The sequence below is a fragment of the Branchiostoma belcheri genome, unplaced genomic scaffold (assembly GCF_001625305.1).
Source record: "Branchiostoma belcheri isolate BF01 breed outbred unplaced genomic scaffold, Haploidv18h27 scaffold51, whole genome shotgun sequence".
In the NCBI taxonomy this organism is placed as follows: Eukaryota; Metazoa; Chordata; class Leptocardii; order Amphioxiformes; family Branchiostomatidae; genus Branchiostoma; species Branchiostoma belcheri.
Window position 1 is genome coordinate 1,707,131 of NW_017804143.1, and position 26,961 is coordinate 1,734,091.

A 26,961-nucleotide genomic window follows, 5' to 3' on the forward strand; every position below is an offset into this window, starting at 1 on the left:
TTGCTCACACCATATGTGCGTTTCAAGCTTGTACTATATTCAGCTATATATAATGTGTTCATAATCGATATGAGGATGACGTGCAGCTAGTTTCATATGTTAAATATGACATACCGATCAAGAAAGACATACAACGGATCAAGGCACAAAAGAGTAAAGCCATAGACGGGAAAATTCAAGTCATATTCATGGAATAAAGATGACGTCCACAACAAATACAAGAAATTTTTCCTCAAGCAACTGGATAGATTTTTAAAATCTATTTTACAATTCCTTGTACATGTATATCATTACCTATATGTATAACCTTCATCGACGTAAATAAAGATGACGTCATCGGCACAGGTGGCTGTGACCTCTGACCCCCTCTCAGCTGTTCAGCACCAACATGGCGGAGGAAGGTGTGCACGTCCTGGCCGACCAGGCGACAATCGGGACGGAACTCGGCGCTCTGGTCGCCGCCAAGGCCAAGGAGGCCGTGGCCAGCAGGGGGGTGTTCACCATCGCCGTTTCAGGCGGCAGCACGACCAAGATCTTCTGTCAGGAGATGTTGAAGCACGCCGATGTCGGATGGGAGAAGTGGCGGGTGTTCATGGCGGATGAACGCTTGGTGCCCCTTGATCATGAGGATTGCAATTACAAAGGTTACAAGGTAAAGTTTGTGCTCAAATTTCTACTGTAGAAATAGCTACTAGTATAAGATGTATCGGTAGTTCTAAGATTTTCTGTCAGGAGATGGTGAAACACGCCGATGTTGGATGGGACAAGTGGCGGACGAGAGACTTGTGCCCCTTGATCATGACGATTGCAATTACAAAGGTTACAAGGTAACATTTTGAGCTTATTCTGTTGTAGAAATCGATATAAGATGTATTGATAGTCCTTCGTTGCTAAGATCTTCTGTCAGGAGATGGTTAAACACGCCGATGTCGGCTGGGACAAGTGGCGAGTGTTCATGGCGGACGAACGATTGGTGCCCCTTGATCATGACGATTGCAATTACAAAGGTTACAAGGTAAAGTTTGAGCTTATTCTGTTGAAGAAATATAGTATAAGATGTGTTGGTAGGCCTTAGTTGCTAAGATCTTCTGTCAGGAGATGGTTAAACACGCCGACGTCGGCTGGGACAAATGGCGGGTGTTCATGGCGGACGAACGCTTGGTGCCCCTTGATCATGACGACTGCGTTACAAGGTAAACTTGGGGCTTAAATTTCTACTGTAGAAATATCGCTACTCGTATAAGATGTATCGGTAGTTCTAAAACCTTCTGTCAGGAGATGGTGAAACACGCCGACGTCGGATGGGACAAGTGGAGGGTTTTCATGGCGGACGAACGACTGGTGCCCCTTGGTCATGGCGACTGCAATTACAAAGGTTACAAGGTAAAGTTTGGGCTTATTGTGTTGAAGAAATCGCTATAAGATATCTAATTTGGTAGTCCTTCGTTGGTGAACATGACTCCCTGTGTTGTCATTATTCTCAGAAAAAAAATAACACTCTTTTTTTTATGTGCTGTCAAATAATTAATTTTGGCCCGCTATAGAAATCGCTAATACTATTAGAGAATCAACCAATTCATGATTTAGTCAGTTGAACCTATTTGAAATATCTATTAAAATCCTGAGAAAAACAAGCAGGGCTCTTTTGTATGTGCTGTCAAATCATTTTGCGGAAGCTGTCACCAGATGTCGTAGCCACGCCCCCTTCCCAGTAGAGTTCAACAAGCCCGGATGTTTTTGACATATTTTTCCCATGCGGTAGTCACATTAATGATTGACATAAGGATTTAGGAACCTACAAACGGTATACAGCGTTATACTGCAGTAGGGGTTTTAAGTCAACATTGCCAGCTTTATGTTATGTTTTGATAGCTTTCTTTTTTTAATAATTATTGCATATCATTTACTAGTATGATATTTTAAAAGAACTTATTGACACACACAGAACCAGGAGGTTTGATATGCACATATAGTTACGCTTGTTTAAACACTGTTTGGGCAACCAACCACTTATACTGTTATAGTGTACTTAAGTGCATTAGGTATAGTTTGTGTAATGGTTATTTCACCATGGAGGTTTATGTGTGTCACTGTTGTGTGTGCTATATAGGACTTCACATCATCATCCGTGTTTGAGCAACATTAATATCAGTCTGAGAATAAATGAACCATTGAGACCTCTTTTGTAAAAGAAAACAATAGCAGAAAGAACTTTGCCCTTGGAAGATGGAAGTTAAAAACTTTACAGTTGGTGGGGAAAGAGGCATTTGACACTTGGAAATGCAGTATGAAGGCTAGCCAACTGCTGCCAACCTGTGTCAGAGACCCCAGTAGTATAATCAAATACTGGATACTACATGTACTACTTCTACTATATAATGAGATTGTAATGGTCTGCCTGTCACCCTGCCATCTGGTGGATTGTGCTGACTTTTGGCCTTACATTTCATGCTTCTATATTATATATGTGCAATGTGTATTTTGCACTCTCGGGTAAAAGGTGATAAGCTGTTAGATATTGGTGACCCTGAAACCTTTAGTTTGGGCTTCTATGCTGTACATACACTGTGAGTAGAAGGTCGACAGGTAAATTATTATATGGTAAAGATTACTTTTTACTTTTATAGCTGAGTGTTTCTACCAGATTGCATGATTCTGTAAACTTGTGGCAACACAAACTTGATTTTAGAGATGACATGTGTACATGAATTATTAGTCTTGGCTTGATTTTGGAGAGAAAATAAAGTCCTAGTTCTTTGAACAAGTGGGCATTGATGCAAGAAAACTATGCTTGCATAACAGTACTAGTTGACATGGTATGAATAATGTATTTCTCTTGCAAACGGAAGTTAAAAGCTCTTAATAATGGTATACATACTAGTACTGATTTGCTGACCTTTGACCCCACAGGAAGGACTTGTTGGGAGCGTGCCATTGGCTGCTGAGCACATCTATCCCATCAACCCCAGCCTGAGTGTGGAGGCAGCAGCCGAGGACTACACACAGAAACTCAAACAGGTCAACATTTCATTTTCTATTCCTATAGATTCTGGTATAATGGAGATAATGGTGCCTATTGCTTCCTCTGCTTAGCACCCAGCATCTATGAAAAAGAGTATAGGAAGGTCAACTCACAACACTACCAGCAGACTAGCCCCCTGCTATAGTGCTTGCACAACTGTGTGGCCCAAGGGCAACAGAAATTGGGCACCACCCCTATTCTCTGCACAGAGTGTAATGGGACCTATAGATTCAGTGTACTCTTACTGTTCCTTTCCATTTTCAAAATCTCTTTCAAATGAGTCTTTGGGAACTGGACAGATGTTTCTTATTTTTATTGAGTGTCCTTTTATGCAAGTAGACATAAACAACTACATTAAAATAGTTGTCACCCAGCCAAATTATAAATGATGTAAGTTGCATACAAAGCTAACTAGGGAATACCTGGTCCAGTGATCTATAACAATATGTGTAATGCTAGACTCGCACACACACACCAACACACAATGTTTTACTGAAGTGTATTTCCCTGTTGCAGGTGTTCAGTGAGGATGTCCCAGTGTTTGATGTGGTTCTGTGTGTTGCAGGTGTTCAGTGAGGATGTCCCAGTGTTTGACATGGTTCTGTTAGGGATGGGTCCTGATGGTCACACCGCCTCTCTGTTCCCAGGACACAAACTACTGCAGGTGGGCTTTATTTTCCTCATGTCAGACAAAAGCTTGAATCAGAAATGATTTCCTGTAACAAGAGCCTGACAGAGGCTCACTACAATGCATTTGCAGAGATAAAGACTAAAGCAATTCTCTTTTTAATGTTACAAACAAAGAGTGATGATCTAGCCTGTTTGCCAAAACCAACACAATACTCCCTTTAGCCTAGCCTCCTGTGCAGGCCCCGCGGCGGTGGGGAAGAGTTTTTAACACGTTATTTTAATACAGCCGGCCATCCTACAACCAGCCGGGAGAGAAGGTTCCACTCCGCCCGTGCACAGGAGGCTATCTACTTTGGCCAGGGGAAGCCACAAGCCCAGAGCCAAAACTCTTAGAGTTGGCTTCCAGGATCTAATTTACCTCTCAGTCATGGTCTGTGGTAAAATTCCCTTGGGGCCGTGAAGCTAGCCTGTATACAGGCCCTGTCAACAGTCTGGCACCCAGGCTAGCCCTGGATCCAAGGAACTAGCCTGTACAAATGTATACTGGCTCTGGCAATAGTCTGGCACCCGGGCAAGCCCTGGAGCCAAGGAGCTAGCCTGTATACTGGCCCTGAAAACAGTCTGGCACTCAGGCTAACACTAGTGCCGAGGAGCTAGCCTGTATACTGGTCCTGGAAATAGTCTGGCACCCAGGCTAGCCCTGGAGCTAGCCTGTATACTGGCCCTGAAAACAGTCTGGCACTCAGGCTAGCCCTGGAGCTGAGGAGCTAGCCTGTATACTGACCCTGGCAACAGTCTGGCACCCCGGCTAGCCCTAGAGCCAAGGAGCTAGCCTGTATACTCCCCCTGGCAACAGTCTGGCAACCAGGCTAACACTAGAGCTGAGGAGCTAGCGTGTATACTGGCCCTGGCAACAGTCTGGCACCCAGACTAGCCCTGGAGCCGAGGAGATAGCCTGTATACTGGCCCTGGCAACAGTCTGGTACCCAGGCTAGCCCTGGAGCTGAGGAGCTAGCCTGTACAAATGTATACTGAATCTGGCAACAGTCTGGTACCCAGGCTAGCCTTGGAGCCTATGAGCTAGCTTGTATTCTGGCCCTGGCAACAGTCTGGCAAGCAGGCTAGCACTAGAGCCGAGGAGCTAGCCTGTATACTGGCCCTGGTGATAGTCTGTTACCCAGCCTAGCCCTGGAGCCTAGGAGCTAGCCTGTACAAATGTAAACTGGCCCCGCCAACAGTCTGGCAGACTAACCATGATCCTGACTTTTACCTGTTCCAGGAGAGAACCCTCCTGGTTGCTCCCATCAGTGACTCCCCGAAGCCGCCGCCCAACCGTGTGACCCTGACCCTGAAGGTGCTGAACCGAGCTCGCTGTGCCGTCTTCGTTTGTACCGGGGAGTCCAAGGCAGCCAATGTCAAGGTGAGACATAACGAGAATTAAACTGTTCTCCAACTCGGTCTTCATGAGCTTTCTGACCTGAGTGTCTGTCTTCTCTGTCTTGTCAAGTGGAAGATGAGCTCTTCCACTGGATGTTAGCGTGAATGAATGTGTTTGAGTATGAATAAACAGTAGTTTGTAAGGCTAAACCATGTCAAGGTAAACATTATGCATTTGCTTTACAAATGTTACAATTCTAGTTACATTCTGAATTCTACATACTGAAGGAAAACATATTGTTTTTGCTCTGTTTCCTCCTCTTCTTCTACAAAACAAATAAGGTCAATGACCTGAACCAGACGTCTGTCACCATGGTAACTTGTGTTGGGTTACACCATGTTGCAATTTTATAGCAGGAGGGATTTAGACTCCTGTATGTGTTTGAGTAAGAATTAACAGAGCAGACCACATGCGAAGGTAAACATTATGCATTTGCTTTGCAAATGTTACCTTTCTAGTACCTGTTGCATTTGCTTACCAAATCTTGTCCTTTGTTTCAGGTTGTTCTGGAGGGTAACGAACAAGATAACCCCCTGCCGGCCGCGTTGGTACAGCCGCTGGATGGGGAGCTGCACTGGTACCTGGACAGCGCCGCGGCCAGCCAGCTGTCACAGCAATGACTGGCGGCCAAACTCTGACCAAAACTTATAAGCTGTTGGTAGAAGTCATTATGAAACAAGTTCGAACTGCAATTTCCCACACAAGAAATTGGACCTTTTTCAACTGTACAACTCCAGTCTTTGTCAAGGAATGAGCAATCCATAGACTTTCTGCAACCTGTGATCCACTGCTCACGGAGTCACGTGTGTTATCTGCGTGACGTCACGGAAGCGGTGGATTGCTCATTCTTTGAAAAAGACTGGAGTTGTACAGTCGAAAATTTGGGTGAGTCCAATTTCTTGTGTTGGATATTGCAGTTCAAACTTGTTTCGTCTGACCAAAACTGTCCAACTCCAGGTCCCACTGCTAACTCATACAGTGATGACCAGTCTTAGAGAGATGCAAAAGAGACCATGATTGTGATTTTGCATTATCAAGATATGATAAGCGTTTAACTTTAAATCCAACACAAAGAAGTTCTCTCACCTAGAGCTACTGAGGAAGACCAGAGTGACTGGTTGAAAGCTCTTTTTGAGAGAACTTTTTTGTGTTGGTTCAAATGTTTTAACTTTAATCATGTAACTACCAACACAGGTGAACTTTCATAGATTTTTGCTTGACATGTGTAGTATTATAGATTTTTGCTTGACTCTGCTAAAAAATCATGTTGGTATTTCTTGTGCTCCAAAGTACTTGAAACACATTACCTCTCTACGGATTTTTGAATTTCGAAAAGTTCCATCAAAGTGCCAAAACATTTTAGTACCCTGGTAGTAAAAGGAGGCACTGATGAATTAGTGGCTTTACTTCAATCGTGAGGGGGAAATTTCAGCCTGTTATGTTAAGCTTTGTGTTCCCCAGGTCTTCTAACTACTAAGTACCTAATTCTTAATGCAAATCTGCTACACAGATGCTGTAGTTGCATATCATAAGGGTCTTTCCTTTTAAGTAATTAGGATACGTAGGAATAAGAAGAAATGGTGGAAAGATTTTACCTTCTTGCTTTGACACTGTTGAGCCTGTGAGAAATGAACGACCAAACGTTGTGATAGCAGAGGGATCTGGACTTGAGCAGCGTTCGCTTTAAATCTGCTGTTGTCACGACCAAATCTACAGCCTCGATGTCACGTTGGTTTCATGAAGGCTTTCAAATTCAAAACTGCTGCCAGCCAGCCAGCCAATCAGGTGTCTTGTTATAAGGGCTAATTTACATATATGTAGCAAAAGTCTGCTGGAATCATGTGGAAGATTGGCTCTGATTGGTGGAAAATGATGTCAGGATGCCAAGACTTTTTTTGTCTTCACAACGACAAAGGCCTTTATTTAGAATAAACAGAATGTAATGTGCATCGAAAATATGAAAATCTGGTGTAACACAGGTGCAAGAAGATAGTTTTGGTAGTTTAACTGCAGTTTGCGTGTGCCCCACATGAGGTCTCTTCTGCTCTGACACGTTGAATGATATGAAGGTTCCTTGTTGTTGTGGACACACATGAATGACAGAGCTTGCACCAAAGACTACCAAGCAATTGCCTGGTTACCAAACCTTTCATAGCTCCCGAGTCTTACATGCTTTGTGGAGAGGCTGTAGGACTCGGGAGCTATATTATGTTTGGTAACCAGGCTTAATAAGATAAAATGAAAGCCAAGAGTAACTCGTGCTACGTTCTAGCAGCTATGTGATGGCTGTTTTATTTGTATTGGTTGATAAAATGTCCAGAGCCTTACGATGCTCGCAGATGAACTAAATCTTGTCTGCTGCTTTCCTGAAGTTGGACAACTGCACGCTTTAATTCAGAATAAAGATGTGTAGAAACTCAACCTGTCTTTTTGTCCGTACAGCCAAATTAAAAAAACACATTGATGCTCAATGTATGTTTTTTTTTTTTACCTTCGGGTACGGAAGTATTTTTTGGGCTAAGCTGTGGGTCTGTGTATCTGTCCAGACAGAGTAGGTTGATAGCACGTGGGATGGAGATTGACAGGCATAGTGACAGGAGGCCAAAAAGTTAGTCTCAGGAACGAGAAGGTCTACGAAGCTGGTTGGGAGCCATGGAGGAATTCTAAAAACCGAGGATTGCACATTTTCCTGAAATCTCTGATATCTTGTCTATTAAGTTATTATAAAGAGAAGGACCTAACACAAAGAAGTGAACTGCACTGCATTATTAGTGACTAGAGTAGCTACTAAAACCATAGCAGTCTTTCAACAACCCACATAACGTCACTGAAATGTCAGTGGCCTGTAAAACAGAGAAAAAATAGAACTACGCCCGTGATCGTTCTTTGATGTATGTCGGATGATTTCTTCGACATTTAGATTCTTTCTTTTAGCCTCTTTCTTTTCATTAGGACGGGATTATAGTCCAATGTTCAAAACCTTTCTTAAGGTTACCTTAGTAGGCTGATTAGTCAATATGGTGCACAGGGAACTCTGAAGTCGGTATTGAATAAATTAACGCCTACGGCTGTTCTTTGATGTGGGAGAGGGTGGGTTGTTCGACATTTAGTTCATTTTCAAAAACTTACGGTCCAATAATTGGTCCAACGTTCAAAAACTTTCATAAGGTAAGTTTCAGTAGCCAATACAAAATGTGTATAATGAAACTGGCACTCTGAAGTCAATTTTGAAAAAATCAGCGCCTACAGCCGTTCTTTGATGTGGGGAGGGAAGAGTTTGGTTTCTTTCAAATATTTTTTGAAAGGACGGAAATTGGTTCATCGTTCAAAACGTTTCCCCGGGTCAGGCTGGTTATTCTATGATAATGAAACTGGCACGGGGAGCTCTGAAGTCGATTTTCAATCAGATCGGGTGGTTCTGCGCTGCTTGTTCCAGTAAATTGTTTCATTAGCGAGAACAGCTGAACGCCTGCGCGCGCGGCCCGCTTGCGTCAGAGATGAAAGAAAGATCAACAAAAGTCAAATAAAATCCTTAGAAGACGTAAGACATGAGAGACTAGGAGGTAACCTACAATTGCGCGTGCCTATTCCACACTGCTCGAGAAACTATAAGGTGGCCCAGAAAAATGTATTCCCAACTTTAGAGGGTCAACAAACTCTCGAATCATTAGAATTAGGTTTCGAAATTTCTGCCGATGTACTTTTCATTTGTACACTGATGTTGTTTCTTCTAGTCTCTACCAGGCATTCCTACGGGGGTACGGATCGTACGGTGACTATTCGGCAATAAAAGGAATGATTGTATAGGAGAGTCAATTAACGAGAAGGTTTGTATTTGTATGTGTTCCCCCTAGCTAGTGCGCGGCCAGTCAGTCTCTTTGACAGCCAAACTCCTCTGGCAAATCCCCGTTAAAGTTAGCCAACGTAATTCCTTCCGTCAATTTATAACAGAGAATCACTGGTTTAAACAGCTGTATGTCCTAAACAATTTGTTCAATTGCAAAGGCACCCATCTTGCTCCATGGCTCACAATGGTCAGGCAGTCTGTACGTGTTGGAAAGTGGTTGCTTGTTTCGTATCGCAGGCTGGTTCTAGCTATTCATTGCTGCTACTAAAGAAGAAAGATATTTGTTTGGGGCTATTTCAAACGTTTCAAGTATGAAATGATGACCAAAATGTCCAAGAACTGGCAGTAAATATCAATATCAGACAGATTTCCTCAGAAATTGTATTTTATGTTGCATCCTTTACATGATGATTTTCTTCTTTATCTAAGTCTCTATTGTTCAGTTGGTATAGTAACAGCCCTTGGGCATATCGCACAACACGTAAACCACCCTCTTCATAATGACGCCGACAATATTGTATAAGTCATTTTGATATAACCCCTGTCGTTTTTCAATTACGTTTTTTAATTACGTTTTTACGTTGACGCGTCACATCTGCGAGAAATACGACATCTGACAGACCGTTACCTGGATACAGCTGGCAACATGGTAGAATTAAAGAAAAGGAGGGTCAACAAACTTCGTTTTTGCCGCTAGATATTTTCTTTTGTATCCACTACAGCCTTTAGTTGTTTAAAGCTAGTAAAGCTTTGAAACTGTGTGTTAAAAAATCCAGCAGGTTTGCCAAAGATAACTGAACGCTGCCATAGCCTCTACCAGGCTTCAGGAGGCGGCTGGAAAGAGGAGAAATTGGCCAAATAGAGAGATAACATGCCGGGGGAGTTGGTCCGCTTGCGGCAAATTGTGCTTTGCAAGCGAACCTACACCCTGGAATGTTACCAATTTCTCCTCTAGCTTTCCAGCCGCCTCCCGAAGCCTGGTAGAGGCTACGCCGTTAAGTAACGCTATATGTAGGGCAGTGCAGTAGGTAAATAGAGATCGTTTTGTATGGACTCACGCAGCTACTAGTAGAGTTGTACAAAATACGATGGTTTAAGCTTCGGGTGTCAATACGAACGTGTAATGGGTTAGCAGGAGAATGAGAACCAAAGATGAAATGACTATATTTGGCGGGGCGTACGTACAGGCTAGGCGTAAACATTCAAACATTGTGATGTGTGTACTCGAATCATTCCAGTGACGTTACTTGGAAGTGCACTGATGATACAACTAAATATGGGTGTTGTGTAACACATGTAAGATGCCCCCATCGCAGCTGTCGCCTTTTCGCAATCTTACAAACACTCCAAACGGACAGATATTACGTCGCCAATGTGAAAAAACTACACCTAGATCATACCAAACAAGTCCAACAATTAGGCTAGTAGTCCATGACCATGACAATGTTTCAAACTGGCAAGGAGTCTTTTTAACTGATAAGCTGTCAAATGTTTTCCAGCCACCAGCATCGCAACTACTGAAAATCTTTACTAACAGTTGTATTAGACGCACATGTAACACCTGATATTGTTTTTTTCAAACATATCTTATATATGTTATAGTACATAATAACTTGTACTTAACCAATAAACACATCTTGACAAGGCGAAAAGAAACCTTAAATTGGTCTTCCGCCCACACACACACCTATCCATCTAGTTTCACCACATTTTTATTAGATTTTACCATATGTTACAATAGAAGGGTGGAGACAAAACAGGATACGAAGGTTGCCTTTACAAGTTGTCTCCCCAACAAAAGACACTAAAATGAAATATACATATAACAACGCTGTATATACAGATAACACTTGTTGTTTCCCGCGCGCTAATGCCTTCAGCACCATGGACAGAGCCAGTAAGGGGTGGGGAGGGAATACAGTTCTTCGTTAGAGTCAAGTTAGAGAGTCAAGTGGCGTTTAGTAATAGCGTAACGCTTAATGTATAAAATTATGGCAAAAATGTGCTAAGAAATTGCAGTAAATGTCAACATCAGACAAATCCAGAATATTTGTTGTTCGATGTTTTGTCGCATGAAATCGCATAGCAATTTGATGCCTTTAATTTTATGCCACGTGTTTTCTACCAACAAATAAATTATGAAGATTCATGCAGGCAGTATCCAACGGGGCTGAAACTCGCTCGGTTATTCCGTACGTGACTTGATAGAGGAATTTTCCAGTCCGATAAGCGACATGCGCAGTACGTGCCGGCGATGCACGCTGCCCATTGGCAGTGCGCCACCGGCTCCCGCAAAGTGCAGTTCTGCGTCTTTGTTCGTCCGTTCGCTGGCGGAGCGAAAGCTGCTCTGAGTTAGTCGATTGATGGGAAGCACACACCAGTGCCAGATCTACAAGTGGTGTGGGTGTGTGTTCACTGGCTGCCTTCAGTCCATTCTAGAAACACTCGCCAGAAACAGGTCTAGCGACGACATGCTTCAGTCCTTTTTTTGAGCGCTTCGATTTAGCGTAGGGAAAGAGCAAGAAAATACCTTTTTTTCTCGTTTTCTTCAGAACAGGTCTGCGTTTTGCTGACTTTGCTATAAAAAGGTGGGAGCTAGTTTTCAAATCGCAGCTTCGTCCCCTACGACGTTCTTTTGTAAATTTAAACTTCTTCCCGGCCACGCACAAAAATGAACGCTACTTTCTGTGGTGCAAGTGCCCTCAGTGATCATACGGGCATGAACGCCTCCGTGTCCAACTCGACGGCCGATCTGCCGCGGGTGTGCCTGGCCCTGCTGCCGCCGGACACCCCGTACAGCCCGATCGTGACGACCCTCCTGGTCGCCCTGATGTCGCCCGTGATCTGCATCATCGTGGTGGGAAACAGCCTGGTGATCTACGCCTGCCTGACGGACAGCAAGCTGCGGCGCCCCCACCACTGGTTCCTGGTCTCCCTGGCAGTCAGCGACCTCACCGTCGGGCTGCTCGTCATGCCGTTCGCACTCGTCAACGAGGTAGGACAGTTACTCTCCAAGAAAACAACACTATGTACTTGTACACTATCTACTGTTATACAACGACTTCGCCCTACTCTTCAAGCAGAGGTTTTGGTTTGGGCTCATTTTTGGCAAGTGATTTTGGCCAAAATAATCCAAAACTCAAACCTCTGCTTGGAGAGTAGGACAAAATCGTTGTATAACAGTAGGTGAACAAGTACATAGTGTTGTTTTAATATTTTGATACAGTATTTAGCGTTCAATGTAGTACAAACTGTATTTTATGTACTCAATGTTTTATGCCGTTCGCACTCGTCAACGAGGTAGGACACTCACTTTTTCCAACATGTAATTACAGATAGCACTTGTTGCTTCCCGTACGCTAATGCTTTCAGTATCTTGGACAGGGCAAGTAAGGGGTGGGGTTGAGAACATTAGCGTGGCGCAAGAGCCATGGTGACGGGCCAAAAATTTTGTGTGCTGTCAGTGACGGCACACTCAATTTTTTCAACGTATTTGTATGTCGCCTCCAACACAGAGAACTCATTTTCACCTGAGTGAAGTGCGGAAAGATCGGCACAAGATCGGTTCGAACCCGGGACCTCTTGGTTCCGAGACGAACCCTCTGCCGTTACGCCACACGACCCCACACAATCATTGTATAACAGTAGATGAACAAGTGTGCGATGGTCCGAATTCTACCGTCCGGACTCGGTGATTCACTACAACAAGTCACCCGGGCAGATGCCTGGCAAAACCCCGACTCTTGTTAGCCTCAAGTTTCGCCCATAATAATAGCCCCATGCTAGTTGGGCAGCCTTGGCCTTCAGTCGACACAAATGAATGCATGAAAGCTGTACAACTGTATGCCAGTGGATAAGTGAAAAACAATCGCGAGCTCCGGACATAAAAGGCTAAATAAGCATTGTCGTACCATTAATGATAAGCAATACTGTTATTGTTCCTGATATTCCTAATGTGGTGTCATCGCGCTGCTTATACAAAAAAAACCAACTTATTTCGGTATTTGTCATTTATGCACGGATAGCGCTGGTCAAAGGCCGAATGCAGCTGGCATGTAAAGTTTAATTTCCTGTACTTTTCAATTGAAAATAGGATATCTCCAAGGCCGAGGAAGATTGGTTAATATGTTTGAAATCACGTTTTGACTGTGTGAGCACGTCCTTAGTCAAGAAAACACCTTGTAGCCAGAAGGCTACCAAATGAACCAAACAGCTGACTTTTAAAGAATATAATTTCCCGTATTTCTAAGTTGACAATAGAGTCCAAACTGCCGAAGTGGTTACATTTGAAATCAATTTATGCTGAATTGAACACGTTACGTTCTTGTGGAAGAATACATGCATTTTCTAGTTTGGATGCTACAGGTAGACCTCGTCAAAGCGTTACCGGTTCAAAAATGCACCTGGCATATATATGTTCTTTTACCCTTACTCCACTGATCTGTGAGCTGATGTTTTCATGTTTCCTCGCCCGTGTATGACTGAATATGCCGATGATTGCCTAGCCTGAACCTCCCCGGGGCAGCTTTGCCTGAATATGACATGCCGTGCCGACCTGAAAAGAAGAGTGTTTATTCTGCTGTAGGTAAGGGTGTGGATCTGGAGACCGTGCCGCTCCTTTGTCGCTCACTGTGCATCAGCCATCAGGCCTTTCTTGTATGTACGATGAATAATTCCGGGTGCACTTTGAGACGTTGCTTCGGCGCACAGTGTTAGAAACTGTCGTTTTGAAGCAACTTCTCTCTCCACCCCGCTCAATCAAATCCTTTTCAGCCCCCGATGTTGTGCCCTGGGGAACCGCACTTAACACCTACTGCCTCACTCGACTCACGTGAAAAAGAGAACCTAGCGGGTTTATCGTCGTGTGGTCTTTGATTACTTTAAACCACCCACGGGTTATAGCAACTTGGAACATGGCCACTACCCCTCAGCCAACGAGAGCTCTCTATATACATTGTACTTTCTTTCTTTATATCTCGTTAGTGCAGAAAAAAGTGTGGTTCAATGGAAATTGTGGTACTATGAACTCCTTTGCAGAAAATAGTTGAACTTTTTGAATTTGTGCCACACGATTCTGCACTTTTGCTTGGGTGGGCTAGATGGTTACATGTGTGTGGATGGTGTTCAGCACCAAGAATAGACATGGTTACATGTGTGTGGATGGTGTTCAGCACCAAGAATAGACATGGTTACATGTGTGTGGATGGTGTTCAGCACAAAGGACAGACATGGTTACATGTGTGTGGATGGTGTTCAGAACCAAGGACAGATATGTTTAGATGTGTGTGGATGGTGTTCAGCACCAAGAATAGACATGGTTACATGTGTGTGGATGGTGTTCAGCACAAAGGACAGACATGGTTACATGTGTGTGGATGGTGTTCAGAACCAAGGACAGATATGTTTAGATGTGTGTGGATGGTGTTCAGTACCAAGGACAGACATGTTTGCCTGTGTGTGTGTGTGTGTGTGTGTGTGGTGTTCAGCACCAAGGACAGACGTGTTTACATGTGTGGATGGTTCTCAACACCAAGGACAGACATGTTCACCTGTGTGTGTATAGGGTTCAGCACCAAGGAAAGATATGTTCACCTGTGTGTGTGTGTGTGTGTGTGTGTGTGTGTGTGTGTGTGTGTGTGTGTGTGTGTGTGTGTGTGTGTGTGTGTGTGTGTGTGTGTGTGTGTGGTGTGTGTGCTTTAGATGGTTTGTCATGAAACTTGGTAGCGTAACACACCAGCTTCTCTATCCATATAGCCAGTATAACCGGACTTCGGCGTAACACACCAGCTTCTGTATCTGTATAGCCGGTATAACCGCCCTTCGGCGTAACACACCAGCTTCTATGTCTATATAGCCGGTATAACCACCCTTCAGTATAACACCCCAGCTTCTGTATCTGTATAGCCGGTATAACCGCCCTTCGGCGTAACACTACCAGCTGCTGTATTTGTATCTGTATCGGTATAGCTGGTATAACCCCCCTTCAGCGTAACACACTAGCTTTTGTATCTGCATAGCCGGTATAACCGCCCTTCAGCGTAACACATCAGCTTCTGTATCTGTATAACCGGTATAACCGAACTTCGGCGTAACACACCAGCTTCTGTATCTGTATAGACGGTAATTTTATAACCGCATTTTGGCTTAACACAACCAGCTCCTGTATCTGTATCTGTATAGCCGGTATAACCGCCCTTCAGCGTAACACACCTGCTTCGCAGGCACGTGGCACGGCAGCAGCTAACTATATTACTCCGATTAACGTTAAACCATTTTTGCCCGGCAATTTATAGTGAAACTCGCCTGAAGCGCGCTCATTAATTTCCTTTGATCATGAGTGTTGCCGGCCTCGACACCAGCGGGTAAATTTGATAAAATCCACTCCGTTTCACGCAGCGAGTCTTACGTCGCCTCGAGCTCTTCCTGAACTTCGTTATGTCCTAACTGTAGTTCTGCGCCTGGTAGATCAAGCGGCTCAGGGTCGGCAGTTCCACATCGCGAAGATATGCATGTTTTCAGAAACTTATCTGAAATTAAGCAATTTCTCTGCTGATTCAGACCGTATACAGATAACGTCGTCGAAATTGTTATATCGGACGTGACTCTTTTAATATTTTTTTTCTCATGGCAAATTTGCATGTTTGTCTGTGCGTGAATGGTGTTCAGCACCAAGGATAGACATGTTCACATGTGTGTGGATGGTGTTCAGCACCAAGGACAGACATGTCTGTGTGTGGTTGGTGTTCAGCACCAAGGACAGACACGTTTACATGTGTGTGGATGGTGTTCAGCACCAAGGACAGACATGTTTACACGTGTGTGGATGGTGTTCAGCACCAAGGACAAACGTCTTATGTCGGGCGTGTCCCTTTTCATATTTTTTATCTCATGTGGTGACGTTAATACAAACTATAAGCGTCACCTCCATGTGTTGTTCTGTTTAAATGTTGAAATATTAAAAAAAAAGTGAGACTGTGGCCCAGGGATACCTGAAAATCAGATCAACGGATCTGAGGTATGCCCTGGTAAAATAAATAAACTTGAAACTTGTGGCTGTTGAGGTATGCCCTGGTAAAATAAATAAACTTGAAACTTGTGGCTGTTTTCAGTGGACAGAAATCCTTCTACAAGAATCCTTCTTCAATTTGCCCAGCACGTTCTGCCTGCAGCGCGCTCGTCAAGTAAATCATGAGTATTACCGGCGTCGACAGCAGCGCGGAAATTTGATAAAATATGCACCGTTTCCCGCAGTGTGTCTAACCCTCCTCTTCCTTAACATCGTTACGTTCCAACTGTGTTCCTGACGTCTGGTAAACGAAGCTCCGCAGGGTCGGCACGTGTTTTCAGACGTCCTGGTGATTTCCTGGTAGCTAACCGTCACTCAGATCTACCCAAGGACAACCTGGTTGCTATACCTTTCTGAAACCAAGCGATTTGATAACTGATTTGTAGTACCGCATTAATTTATAACATTTTAATAGCTTAAGTCTGTTTCTTGTTACCTGGACCTTACCCATGTGACATTGTTTTGTCTTGTGTTGTGTTGTAATTTTCATTTTATGTCTAGTGGTGACGTGAATATGAGCCATATCGCTTACGTGCGTCACCACTATGTATTGTATTGTTGTACGTTGAAAAAACTCGCCTGGTGACGGTTGCCATTGGAAACGGCGCCAACAAGCCGCACGCGTACACGGCTGGATACCACACGTGTCGTCATGGAAACGCCGTAAACACAGCTACCTTCTTTAAAAGGAGTTAAACAAAAGGGCTGTCTCAACTTATTTTGCAAAGCTGTTTTTGTTCAGCACCAAGGACAGGCATGTTTGTGTGTGGATGGTGTTCAGCACTAAGGACAGGCATGTTTGCCTGTGTGTGTGTGTGTGTGTGTGTGTGTGTGTGTGTGTGTGGTGTTCAGCACCAAGGACAGGCACGTTTGCCTGTGTGTGGATAGTGTTCAGCACCAAGGACAGACATGTTTAAGTTAAAAAGAAACCGGCGTAATGGCCAAGTGGGTAGAGCAGTGCCCACCTTGCATTCGGCAGGTTGTGACGTCAATAAGCAACACGCGCACACGGCTGGACACCACACGTGTCGCCATGGAAACGCCGGTAACACAGCTATCCTATCAAGCACAGCAAGTAATTTTTATGGATGACATCAGCGCGCGCAATAATTTTCGCCTGAGTTTAGATTTTCGCCTGAACGTGGATGACAGATAGATATGAAAAAGGAGACAAGACAATGCGATGAATGATTTGTCTTTTAGTTTGATTAAGTGATGTACATTTGTTTGTATTTAATTCATTTTATATGTCATAGTGGCTGTGTATATGTGATGTTCCATCTGAATCAAAAACATTCGTACAGTGATTTATTTTTCAAAGTTTTTTTTCAGTGACAAATGGATGTTGTATAAGTTGGCAGTAAACTTAGCACAATATACGTATCATTTCCTGATCAACAAGGTTTATGATGTCAAAATTTGAAAATGTAGGTATCTTGTTTGTTGTTTTTTTGGCCCGCCTTGATTTTTTCACCCTATCGCATTAGACTTAGAGTCTGTGGAGGATGTCATCCATACAAATTACTTGCTGTGGCCTTAACTCTTGTACGTACGGGTGGCGAGGCGCCCGCCCACATACACTTCATACACGTACGCAAACAAGGCGTTACGCACGCAAGACTTCACTTCTTATCCCGGACTGATCCATCAAGTCCTCCACCTTCCCAAGGTTCCATCACCTCCTCAAGTAGCGCTACCCCGTTCATCTTAATGGTTTCGCAGATTAAAGACCTTGAGATGACACGATGGAGATGGACTTTCTCCATCTTCTCTCTCTTCTGTCGGCTACTTTCCCCATCAAACGCAGCATAAATCATACGGAATAGACGGCAGCGGTGGTAGAATAAAGAAGTTCGTGTGGACGAAATGTGCTTTCATACAAAATTTAATAGCTTTGGCCCTGCGCAGCTAGAACCACGGAGAATGACTGAAGGAATGTGGAGGCCGTCTAGCAAGAATCCAAGATCTCATAAGGAATATCTTAGCTTGCATGTAAGTTCATCTGAGTCGGTAAAATTTATACTGTTCCCCTACTCACCTCCGGTCAGTCAATTTTCTTGAGTTGTAGAGAACAGTTCAATTCTCAGTAAGGAATCTTAGCTAGGTGTACCAGCCCCTGCAAAATGCAGAAAATGTCGTATCGGAGGGTTAAGATGTCAAAATTTAGTTGGACCCGCAAAGGGCGTGATGGCTCACGTTTTCAGCTTCCAGGGTGCAAATTCAGTCATCAACATCCCCCCTAAAAGATTTCCTGCCACGCCCATCAATGTTGCCAAGTAGTTTCTTGCATTGAAAATCCTCTTTTGACAGCAGTACGTTGCAGAAGAAACATCTAGGTCAATAGATACTTACGGTCTTCAGTTCGCTTTTCCTTGAATAATCATCCGCCTCCTGTCCGACCGCATGTCGACCTGTACTGTGCAGCCTGAGTGTAGTCAGCCTTATTAGCTTTCGTCCGCTCCCCAAGATCAGCTACCGGTAGCTAAAAAGGCTAGGCCTGTGCAGGGTGGAGAAGGCTGATGAATATCTAAAGTATATTCAGCGCTTAGCCGTCAGTGAGCCACTATCTAAAACCAAAGAGGTAAAACCTCCTTGCTAGAACAATGTTGCTTTTACGCCAATGGACTAGACAATGTACATGAGTCTACGGAAAGTTTCCAAACCTACCATCACAATGGCTATGGCCTGGATTTCCCTACCACGTGAACTTTGAGTGTTAACTGTATCTGATCAAGTTTTGTTTGTGACCTGTACTTATACTAATGTGGTAAAAATGCGCAATAAAGTCATTCATTCATTCATTCACTGATTCATTCATTCACTCATTCATTCACTCATTCATCCATCCATCTATTCATTCATCCATTCATTCATTCATTCATTCATCCATCCATCCATCTACCCATCCATCCATCCATCCATCCATCCATCAATTCATTCACTAATATCTTAATATCTCACCCTGGTTCCCAGGCTGAACTACGCCCGTCTGCAGAGCTCCACGCGGGTTGGCGGCCTGATCGTGGCCGTGTGGGTTTTGGCGCTGACGGTCTGCCTGCCGCCTCTCATGGGCCGTCATTCATTCACTCATTCATTCATTCACTCACTCACTCACTCAATCATTCATTCATTCCCTCTCTCCCCCAGGCTGAACTACGCCCGTCTGCAGAGCTCCACGCGCGTCGGCGGCCTGATCCTGGCGGTGTGCTGGCGCTCATTCACTCACTCACTCACTCACTCACTCACTCACTCACTCACTCACTCACTCATTCACTCATTCATTCATTCCCTCTCTCCCCCAGGCTGAACTACGCCCGTCTGCAGAGCTCCACGCGTGTCGGCGGCCTGATTCTGGCGGTGTGGGTGTTGGCGCTGACGGTCTGCCTGCCGCCTCTCATGGGCTGGGGGAAGGAGCACGGCGTGGGGGACGGCATGTGCGGGCTCAGCTCCTTCTTCCCGTACGTGGTCCTGTCAAGGTGAGACTCAGTGGCTGTTTTCAGTGGACAAGACAAAGCCTTCTACACAAGGAAAATGTTACTCAGGCAACTGGATAGGTTTAAATTTGAAAACTATCAGACGTTTCAAGTAGCATCCACTACTTTTCGCCAGTGTCACGTAAGTCGAACATCCCTATATTCCATCTCTTTACCAGGTTGCGTAGTTCGTCAAAGCCTTCTAAAAGCATATTCCGATCCTATGTGTCAGACTTAAACTACGAAAAAGAAACCAACCAAACCAACTGATCGGCCCCCAAGAAGAGGGGACCAATTCGCACCTGGCAGCGAGATATTGTGTAACACAGTAACACAGGTCCCCCAGGAAGCCTTAAGGTTAACCAGTAAAGCTCCAGGGCTCAATTACCGCACATCTACGCCTGTGGTGCAGAGTTTGACGCTAGAGACAGACACACTTTCGCGGACTATCGAAATCCAAAAGTTTAAACAAATTCAGAAGAAACTTTGGAACAGCCTTCGACTATATTTTTCGTTGTTTTTTTTCAGTCAACTATAGTCATTTTATACGTGCAAACATCGTGCATCAAAATAAGTTTGCAATGTTATATCCTGTGTGTTGATCATGGTATGTCTATTTCGATGGTACAGCAAACAGCTATTGAGATATTCAATTTAAATTCATGAAATATTTCAGACATGTAGTCTCTCTTTAAATTCAAATTTGAAAAAAATTCAAATTCAAAAAAATTCAAATTTTAAAAATTCAAATAATTCAAATTCGAATTCAAACTGACCAATGGGAGACCGACTTCCTTCCTTCCAGCACGCTGTCGTTCTTCATCCCGTTGGTTGTCATGGCGACGCTTTACGCCATGATCCTGAACTCTCACCGGTCGCGGAACAACTGGCGCCGGAAGCTGGGGAAGGGCTACTCCTGCTCAACCGTCACCAACAACACCTTCAAGAGCCGCAACCTGTCCGCGGAGGACGGGGAGATGAGCCCAACCAGGAAGGAGGTGAGATTTATTACATGTTTCAATTCATTTTTTTTTTTATTATTACTAGTATTTATTGTTTATTGCAGGCTCAATGGCCCATAGCACAGACACACAACATTACACAAACACATCTAAAATAAAACATCTAAGTAAGTGCAAATAGATAAAAGGCTGTCGAGCCCTTACGGTGGGCGGACCAGTCTACAGTAGTGGCTCCAGAATGGACTAGAGCAGAAGGTCTCCGAGCGGAGCAGCTGCAGTTTCTAGTATATCGACATTGCAGACATACATATAATGTTGTCTGAATGACATTCATTGATATTTACAATTTAATTTCCAGTTCCAGTTTACGTTCCAGTTATATAGAACTCTTAGCGACTGTGGTTGGTCTCTACTACAGCCTTCTTCAGGTTCGAATGACCAGTTGCCAATGCCATGGGTCACCGGTGGCAAAGGGTTTCGGGATAGTGTAACCGTTCCCAGTCTAAAGTGGGCCTCAGTCGCTACTAGTGGCCTTTACATTCTAGTGTACGTTCTCCTAGAAGCTGGGACCAATTAGCCCCTATTGGCAGCAAGAGATTGTGTACATCCTGCTCCTAGGGGGGCCATAAGAAGTTAACCGGTAAAGCTCCAGGGCTCAATTATCACACGGCTACGCCTGTGGTGCAGGTTTGACGCCAGAGGTATTGTGTGAGAGAGCAATTAGCTTCGTGAAAAGTTGGCCGTACTTCCTGCGTGCGTCCCACGGCTGGGTCCCGCCGTCCCAACCCGGCACGGTGCCGACTCAGGGGAGGGGACACAGTTTCTGAGCCCGCGTGTTGAGGAATAAACAGTTATAATTGGACGGTAATTGCCATTACGAACATGTTTCTCAACAACAGATATAGTAGAGGGGATTCATTCCTCAAGCTAACCGACATCTTGCACACGCAGTCGTCCCTCAGTAAGACATCTGGAGCAGCATAGTTCCTGTTTAGAACTTTTATTCAGCCTGTCACACCGTGTTTCTCAACAACAGCTTGGCATCTGCGTCAATGTGTCGAAAGGATCCGGACATTCTTTTTCTATGTTATTTCAACGTGCAAACAATAGTACAAAACATAGTGGTGACGCACACAAGCAAAATGGTTTATATTCATGCACGAGAGGATATTCCACTGGTGCCTTGTACCCATTGCCAATGAAGAAAACGTTAACTTTTCATCCAATTGAAACTGTGCTGCGATTCAGGATTTTCAACTTACAACGAAACTTCGGACTTGTTGGAATAGACTAGTTAAAGTTAAGTTAAAGCCCTCCTACAACTATTGGCATGGTCGCATATAGCGGCGCCAATCTCCGTTTCGTTGCCCTTGGGCCACACAATTGTGCAATCACTACAGCAGGGGGCTAGTCCACTGGTAGTGTTGTGTGTTTGACTCCCATACTCTTTGAATTCTTAAATGCTAAGCAGAGAAAGCAGTATGTACCATTTTAAAGTCTTTGGCATGACTCGGCCGGGGATCGAACTCACGACTTACATCATCGGACTCTATAGAATTTCGAAACGAAGCGGGCCAGGCAGAAAGGTGGCTAAGATAGCTACCTGTTCGCAAAATAAGGGGAAGATGTTTAAACAAACATACTACATGCAATTTGCAGGTAGTATGGTCGATTTTTTTAGGTCCCGTTTAGACATTCTTTCACCACGCGTAGTCCTAGTGCCCCAGAGATCCCCCGCCCCACAAAAATAAAGCAAATAGTGTGGGAGTTACTCTGTTGTTTGATGCCTTTGGTCCCAAGCTACCGACACCGGAATTGTGTAATTGCCCACCTGTGCATCCCTCTGTTTCCTTGTTCACGCGCTCTTGTGGAATATGAACATCTTATTACTTCAGAGCTTCCGCTGTGGACTACTAGTATATATAGAGCTTATAATGAGGCCCGCTTTATAAGATAATGATTTGCACCGGCTTTTTCAAACAGCCTCTTTATTTCTCTTCAGTTGACAGATAGATAAAAGAATAAGACGAAAGCAATCAGGGTGGCCAGAGGTGTCTAGATCTATTTTTATGGAACACAAATTGGGTCGTTGAGCCTTGGCTTGAGTGTATGAGAAACACCGGTTGTTACATTTGTTTGAAAAAAAATGTACTTTTCAAGGCTCTTCAACAGATGATCAAGAATCTTTAATGAGGGCAATAAAGTCACGTTTTTTCTTTATGTGGATTTTATCGTGCACGTAACGGCAAAGTGCAAGAGGTTCCGGGTTTGAGTCCTGACATGCCACCGATCTTGTGTCCTTGGGAAAGGCACTTTACACGACTTTCCTCACTTCATGTACTTGTCCTCATGTTTGTCCTCTTGGTCGAGGCATAAAATAAGTTGATATAACTTGAGTGTGCCGTCACCATGTCTAGTCATGAAATGTAGGAATATATAAGAAAAAAATCAATCAATCGATTGATCATTCCATGATCTTGCACAGGTGCCGGAGATTGCAGACGAGGAGACCGACTCCTCCCCGGCCCGCGACTCGGCCACGCCCAAGTCCAGCCCGGAAGGCTGCCCAGCGCCAGCCGTCCCGACCAAGCCGGCGGACGGGACCAGCCGAAACGGCGGGGAAGCGGCGGCAGGCCCTGAGCCCGAGAAGGAGACAGAGTTCAAGAGCACCAGATTCCTCACTCTGAACGGGAACATCGGCCACAGGCTGGAGAGGTCTGTATCTGTATACTAGTATCAGTATAGCCGGTATAACCTACCCTCCTGTGCAGACCTCCGGGTGGGTTGGAGTTTTGATTCTGCGTTTTGTAGAAATTCAACGCGTTCTTTTGCCGGCACCATCCTACAAACCTTCTCTGGGCAGCTGGTTGTAGGATGGCCGGCAAGAGAACGCGATAAAAATTCTACAAAACGCAGTATCAAAACTCACACCCACCCGCCCGCTCTACCAGTATACCTCCCGTGTTTGCACAGGAGGCCTCAATTCTTAGTAGATAACGCTGATAAAGGCATGACTTGTTTCTTGTTGTTTTCTGGGCTGGTGTCAGATACTTAGTGGTTGGAGCATTTAATTAGGCACTTTGTACAGTCTGGGCATTTTTCACCTGCCTTCCAGCGACACCCACTGTGGGTTTCTTTCCAGGTCTGTGTCGGGTCCGGACCTGTCTCCTCTGTCTCCCGGCCGTCTGGAAGCCGCATCCACCGTGGAAGCCCCGAAAACCTCCCCGATGCTGCGGCGACGCAAGGACGACCAGCCGGCGATCCCACCCCAACCCCGGCCCTTAAACATGCTGCTGTGCCCGGCACTCCTCACGGCCAAATGGCACGCCAGGTTGTAGTTTATGTTTATTACGTTTAGGCCACACCAAGTAAATTTTATGGATGACGTCCTTTGGAGACCCTAAATCTAATGCGAGAGGGCGAAAAAACAAACAAGAAAGGCCCTAAAAAACAAGATGCCTAGATTAGAAATATACTAAGAGACAACAAATGTTAGGACACAAATTGAATGAGGTGACACAGTGTAACAAGCAAGAAGTCTTTTATTCATCATCAAAACAGCAATAAATCAGGTGGAACAGCAGTTGTCGTCCTGTCCTGTTTTCGCGTTACGGGTTTCACGTCAATCTGATGATTTGTGGCACTGTCGTGACTCTTTGGTCATAGTTACAGGAAGCAGAATTTCTTGTTTTTTTTTCTAGGAACGGGCCAAAATCAATGCGCGCGCGGACGTCATCCATAAAATTTACTTGGTGTGGCCTTACCAAAGAAAAACATATTGTTTTTGCTAAGTTTCCTCCTCTTCTTCTTCTTCTCCAAACAGTGACCTCTGACCTGACTAAACCAGACTGTCTCTCACCATGGTAACTGGTGTTGGATGTTGCAATTTTATAGTAGGAGGGATTTAGACTCCTGTCACCATTTATGTGAATATGGTTGAGTAAGAATTAACAGAGCAGACCATATGCAAAGGTAATTAGGAATCTCCATTAGTAATACAAAGTTTGTTTACTTGTCTTCATGGAGTCCTTTACATTTAAAAGATGAAATATGAACAATTTGAAACTTAGTAGCTACAATTATATACAACAACAACAAACAGTTAAACGAGCAGTTAAACGACAACAATCTTAATAACAATCTTCACGTAGATTGTCTGTATCTATCTGTCTGTATCTTTATCTGTATAGCCGGTATAACCGCCTTTCGACGTAACACACCAGCTTCGCAGGTACGCGGCGCGGCGGCAGCTGGCTACATTACACCGATCGACTTGTTACACCTAGCCCTTGAACATCCAACTCTAGACTTTGTTTAAGGCCATTTAATGACAATGCCCCTACTGTACTTGGTGACAGCGAGTTCCGCTCTGCGGTAGTTCAGGGAAAGTAGAATGAATTCTTGAACGCGATACTTACTTATATGCATAACAATTACAGGTCGTCGCAGAGTACTAGCGGCGGAGACGGCAATGCCAGCGCACCGCAGCCGGAGATGCCTTCGATGCGTAACCTGCTGGAGATGGGCTCCCCCATGCGGCAGTGCGCGGCCCAGCGACGGGAGCGCCGCTTCGTCTTCATCATCGGCGTGGTGATTTTTTTTAAATTCTGTTTTACTCTGTTACTTTATTCTGCCAGGGTAGCCCACTCAAAGCCTGGATGCCAGATCCATAGCACACTGGGCCCAAGTTATCCTGTGTGGTCACCGAGATACTTTGGGTCCAGTGTGCTATGGGTCTGGCATCCAGGCTAGCCCACTCTGATTGCACTGCATTGCAGTGGGGCCCTGGACACAGGACACATAAAAATAATACAAGAAACAAAAAAATATGGCAAAACGAACAGACGTACTAACAGGACAAAACAAACACATGCAAGAATCTACAAACACAAAGTCATTATCCATACCCATAGTCCATATACCGGCCCGATTCGTCATTAAGTCAGATGAGGTCATCAGAAGTCAGACCAAGTTTTTAACATACGTCTGAAGGAGGAAAATCACAATTTATAGCGTTTGACGCAGTTTGATGCGGTGGGTGTCACCCTACCCTATATGAGTAATGTTTGTGTTCATTGTGATGCATGGGTTCGCATCGAGTGAATGAGAGGTCAACTGTGATGCAGAAACGATAGTAGCTGCTTTGATAGTCTGTGGAATCTCATTCCTAGCCTCTATCAGGCTTCGGGAGCGGCAAACTGTTTTCTCCCAGCAGACCAACTCCCCCGGCATGCTATCTCTCTATTTGGCCGATTTCTACTCTTTCCAGTCGCCTCCCGAAGCCTGGTAGAGGCTATTTCATTCCAGCGACTAGCTCCTCTGTAACTAAACATGCGCCTCCCACATTCTATCCAGATTTTCAGTTGTTTTATGCTCTGTGTGATAATTTCTGTGGTGGCATCCTCACTAGAGTTAAAACGTTTGGTCCAACACAAAAATAGACCTTTCGAAAGTCACTCTGGCCTTCCTCAGTGGACAAAGAAGCCACGTGACAAGCCTCACTGGGTCAGTCTACTGAGGAAGACCAGAGTGACTGGTCGAAAACTCTAGGTGAGAGAATTTCTGTGTTGGACCAAATGTTTTAACTCTAAACACATATTGTATTATACTGTATTCCAGGTGATGGTGACCTTCACGCTGTGCTGGCTGCCGTTCTTCACGTTCTACCTGCTGTGCGTGCTGTGGTGGCAGTGCTTCCCGCGCTGGCTCTTCGTGCTCTCCGTGTGGCTGGGCTACTGCAACTCCGCCCTCAACCCCTTCATCTACGCCATCTGGAACGACACCATCAGGGAGGCCTTCAAGAAGGCGCTGTGCAGCAAGGCTCCAGGACACGCCACTCCTTAAAGGCTTCCAGTACAGTTTTTAGGGCTTGGAAATTCAATGTTCTAGTCACTTATCTACATACTAAGTCCCAATATACATCGACATTCATGGAGCAAAAATGCCAAAAATTCTGACAAAAATTCTTCAAGAAGGCGCTCTGCGGCAAGGCTCCGGGACACGCCACTCCTTAAAGGCATCCAGTGCAGTTTTTGGGGCTTGGAAACCAGATTTTTCAAAGTCAATATTCTAGTCCTTTATCTACATACTACGTTGAAACAACACGGTCCCAATGTACATTCATGGAGCAAAAATGCCCCAAATTCTGACCCAAAAAATATTACTGTAAGGACCTGGGTTGATTTTTAGGGTATCACATAGAAAATAAAGGACTTATCTTGGGGCTTGTTTCTTCACGTATCTTATGTGGTGGCAGTGCTTCCCGCGCTGGCTCTTCGTGCTGTCCGTGTGGCTGGGCTACTGCAACTCCGCCCTCAACCCCTTCATATACGCCATCTGGAACGACACAATCAGGGAGGCCTTCAAGAAGGCGCTCTGCAGCAAGGCTCCGGGACATGCCACTCCTTAATAATTACATATCTGTATCTTGTCGCGAGTTTGATTCCTGGGTAGACCTTCTTTAGGGCATCCAGTGCAGTTTTTAGGGCTTGGAAAGTCAATGTTCTAGTCACTTATCTACATA

General features: G+C 44.6%; 2 protein-coding genes across 3 annotated transcripts; both read left to right on the plus strand.

The window, feature by feature from the left end:
* Positions 1-329: 329 nt before the first annotated feature.
* Positions 330-5,804, plus strand: LOC109480461 (6-phosphogluconolactonase-like). Of its 2 annotated transcripts, none has more exons than XM_019782655.1 (5): positions 330-652; positions 2,911-3,018; positions 3,588-3,686; positions 4,932-5,072; positions 5,591-5,804. In XM_019782655.1, exons 1-5 carry the CDS (start codon positions 389-391, stop codon positions 5,708-5,710), a joined length of 732 nt encoding a protein of 243 aa, XP_019638214.1. In that variant the 5' UTR covers positions 330-388; the 3' UTR covers positions 5,711-5,804. The 2 variants fall into 2 exon arrangements, with proteins under 2 accessions (XP_019638214.1, XP_019638215.1); XM_019782656.1 differs by lacking the exon at positions 330-652 and adding an exon at positions 1,279-1,383.
* Positions 5,805-11,608: 5,804 nt separating this feature from the next.
* On the plus strand, positions 11,609-26,308 carry LOC109480452 (alpha-2B adrenergic receptor-like). The gene is made up of 7 exons (XM_019782643.1): positions 11,609-11,932; positions 12,310-12,326; positions 18,977-19,033; positions 19,306-19,479; positions 20,282-20,474; positions 24,960-25,028; positions 26,058-26,308. The coding sequence occupies exons 1-7, from the start codon at positions 11,609-11,611 to the stop codon at positions 26,280-26,282; spliced, it is 1,059 nt and encodes a 352-aa protein (XP_019638202.1). The 3' UTR covers positions 26,283-26,308.
* Positions 26,309-26,961: the final 653 nt, after the last annotated feature.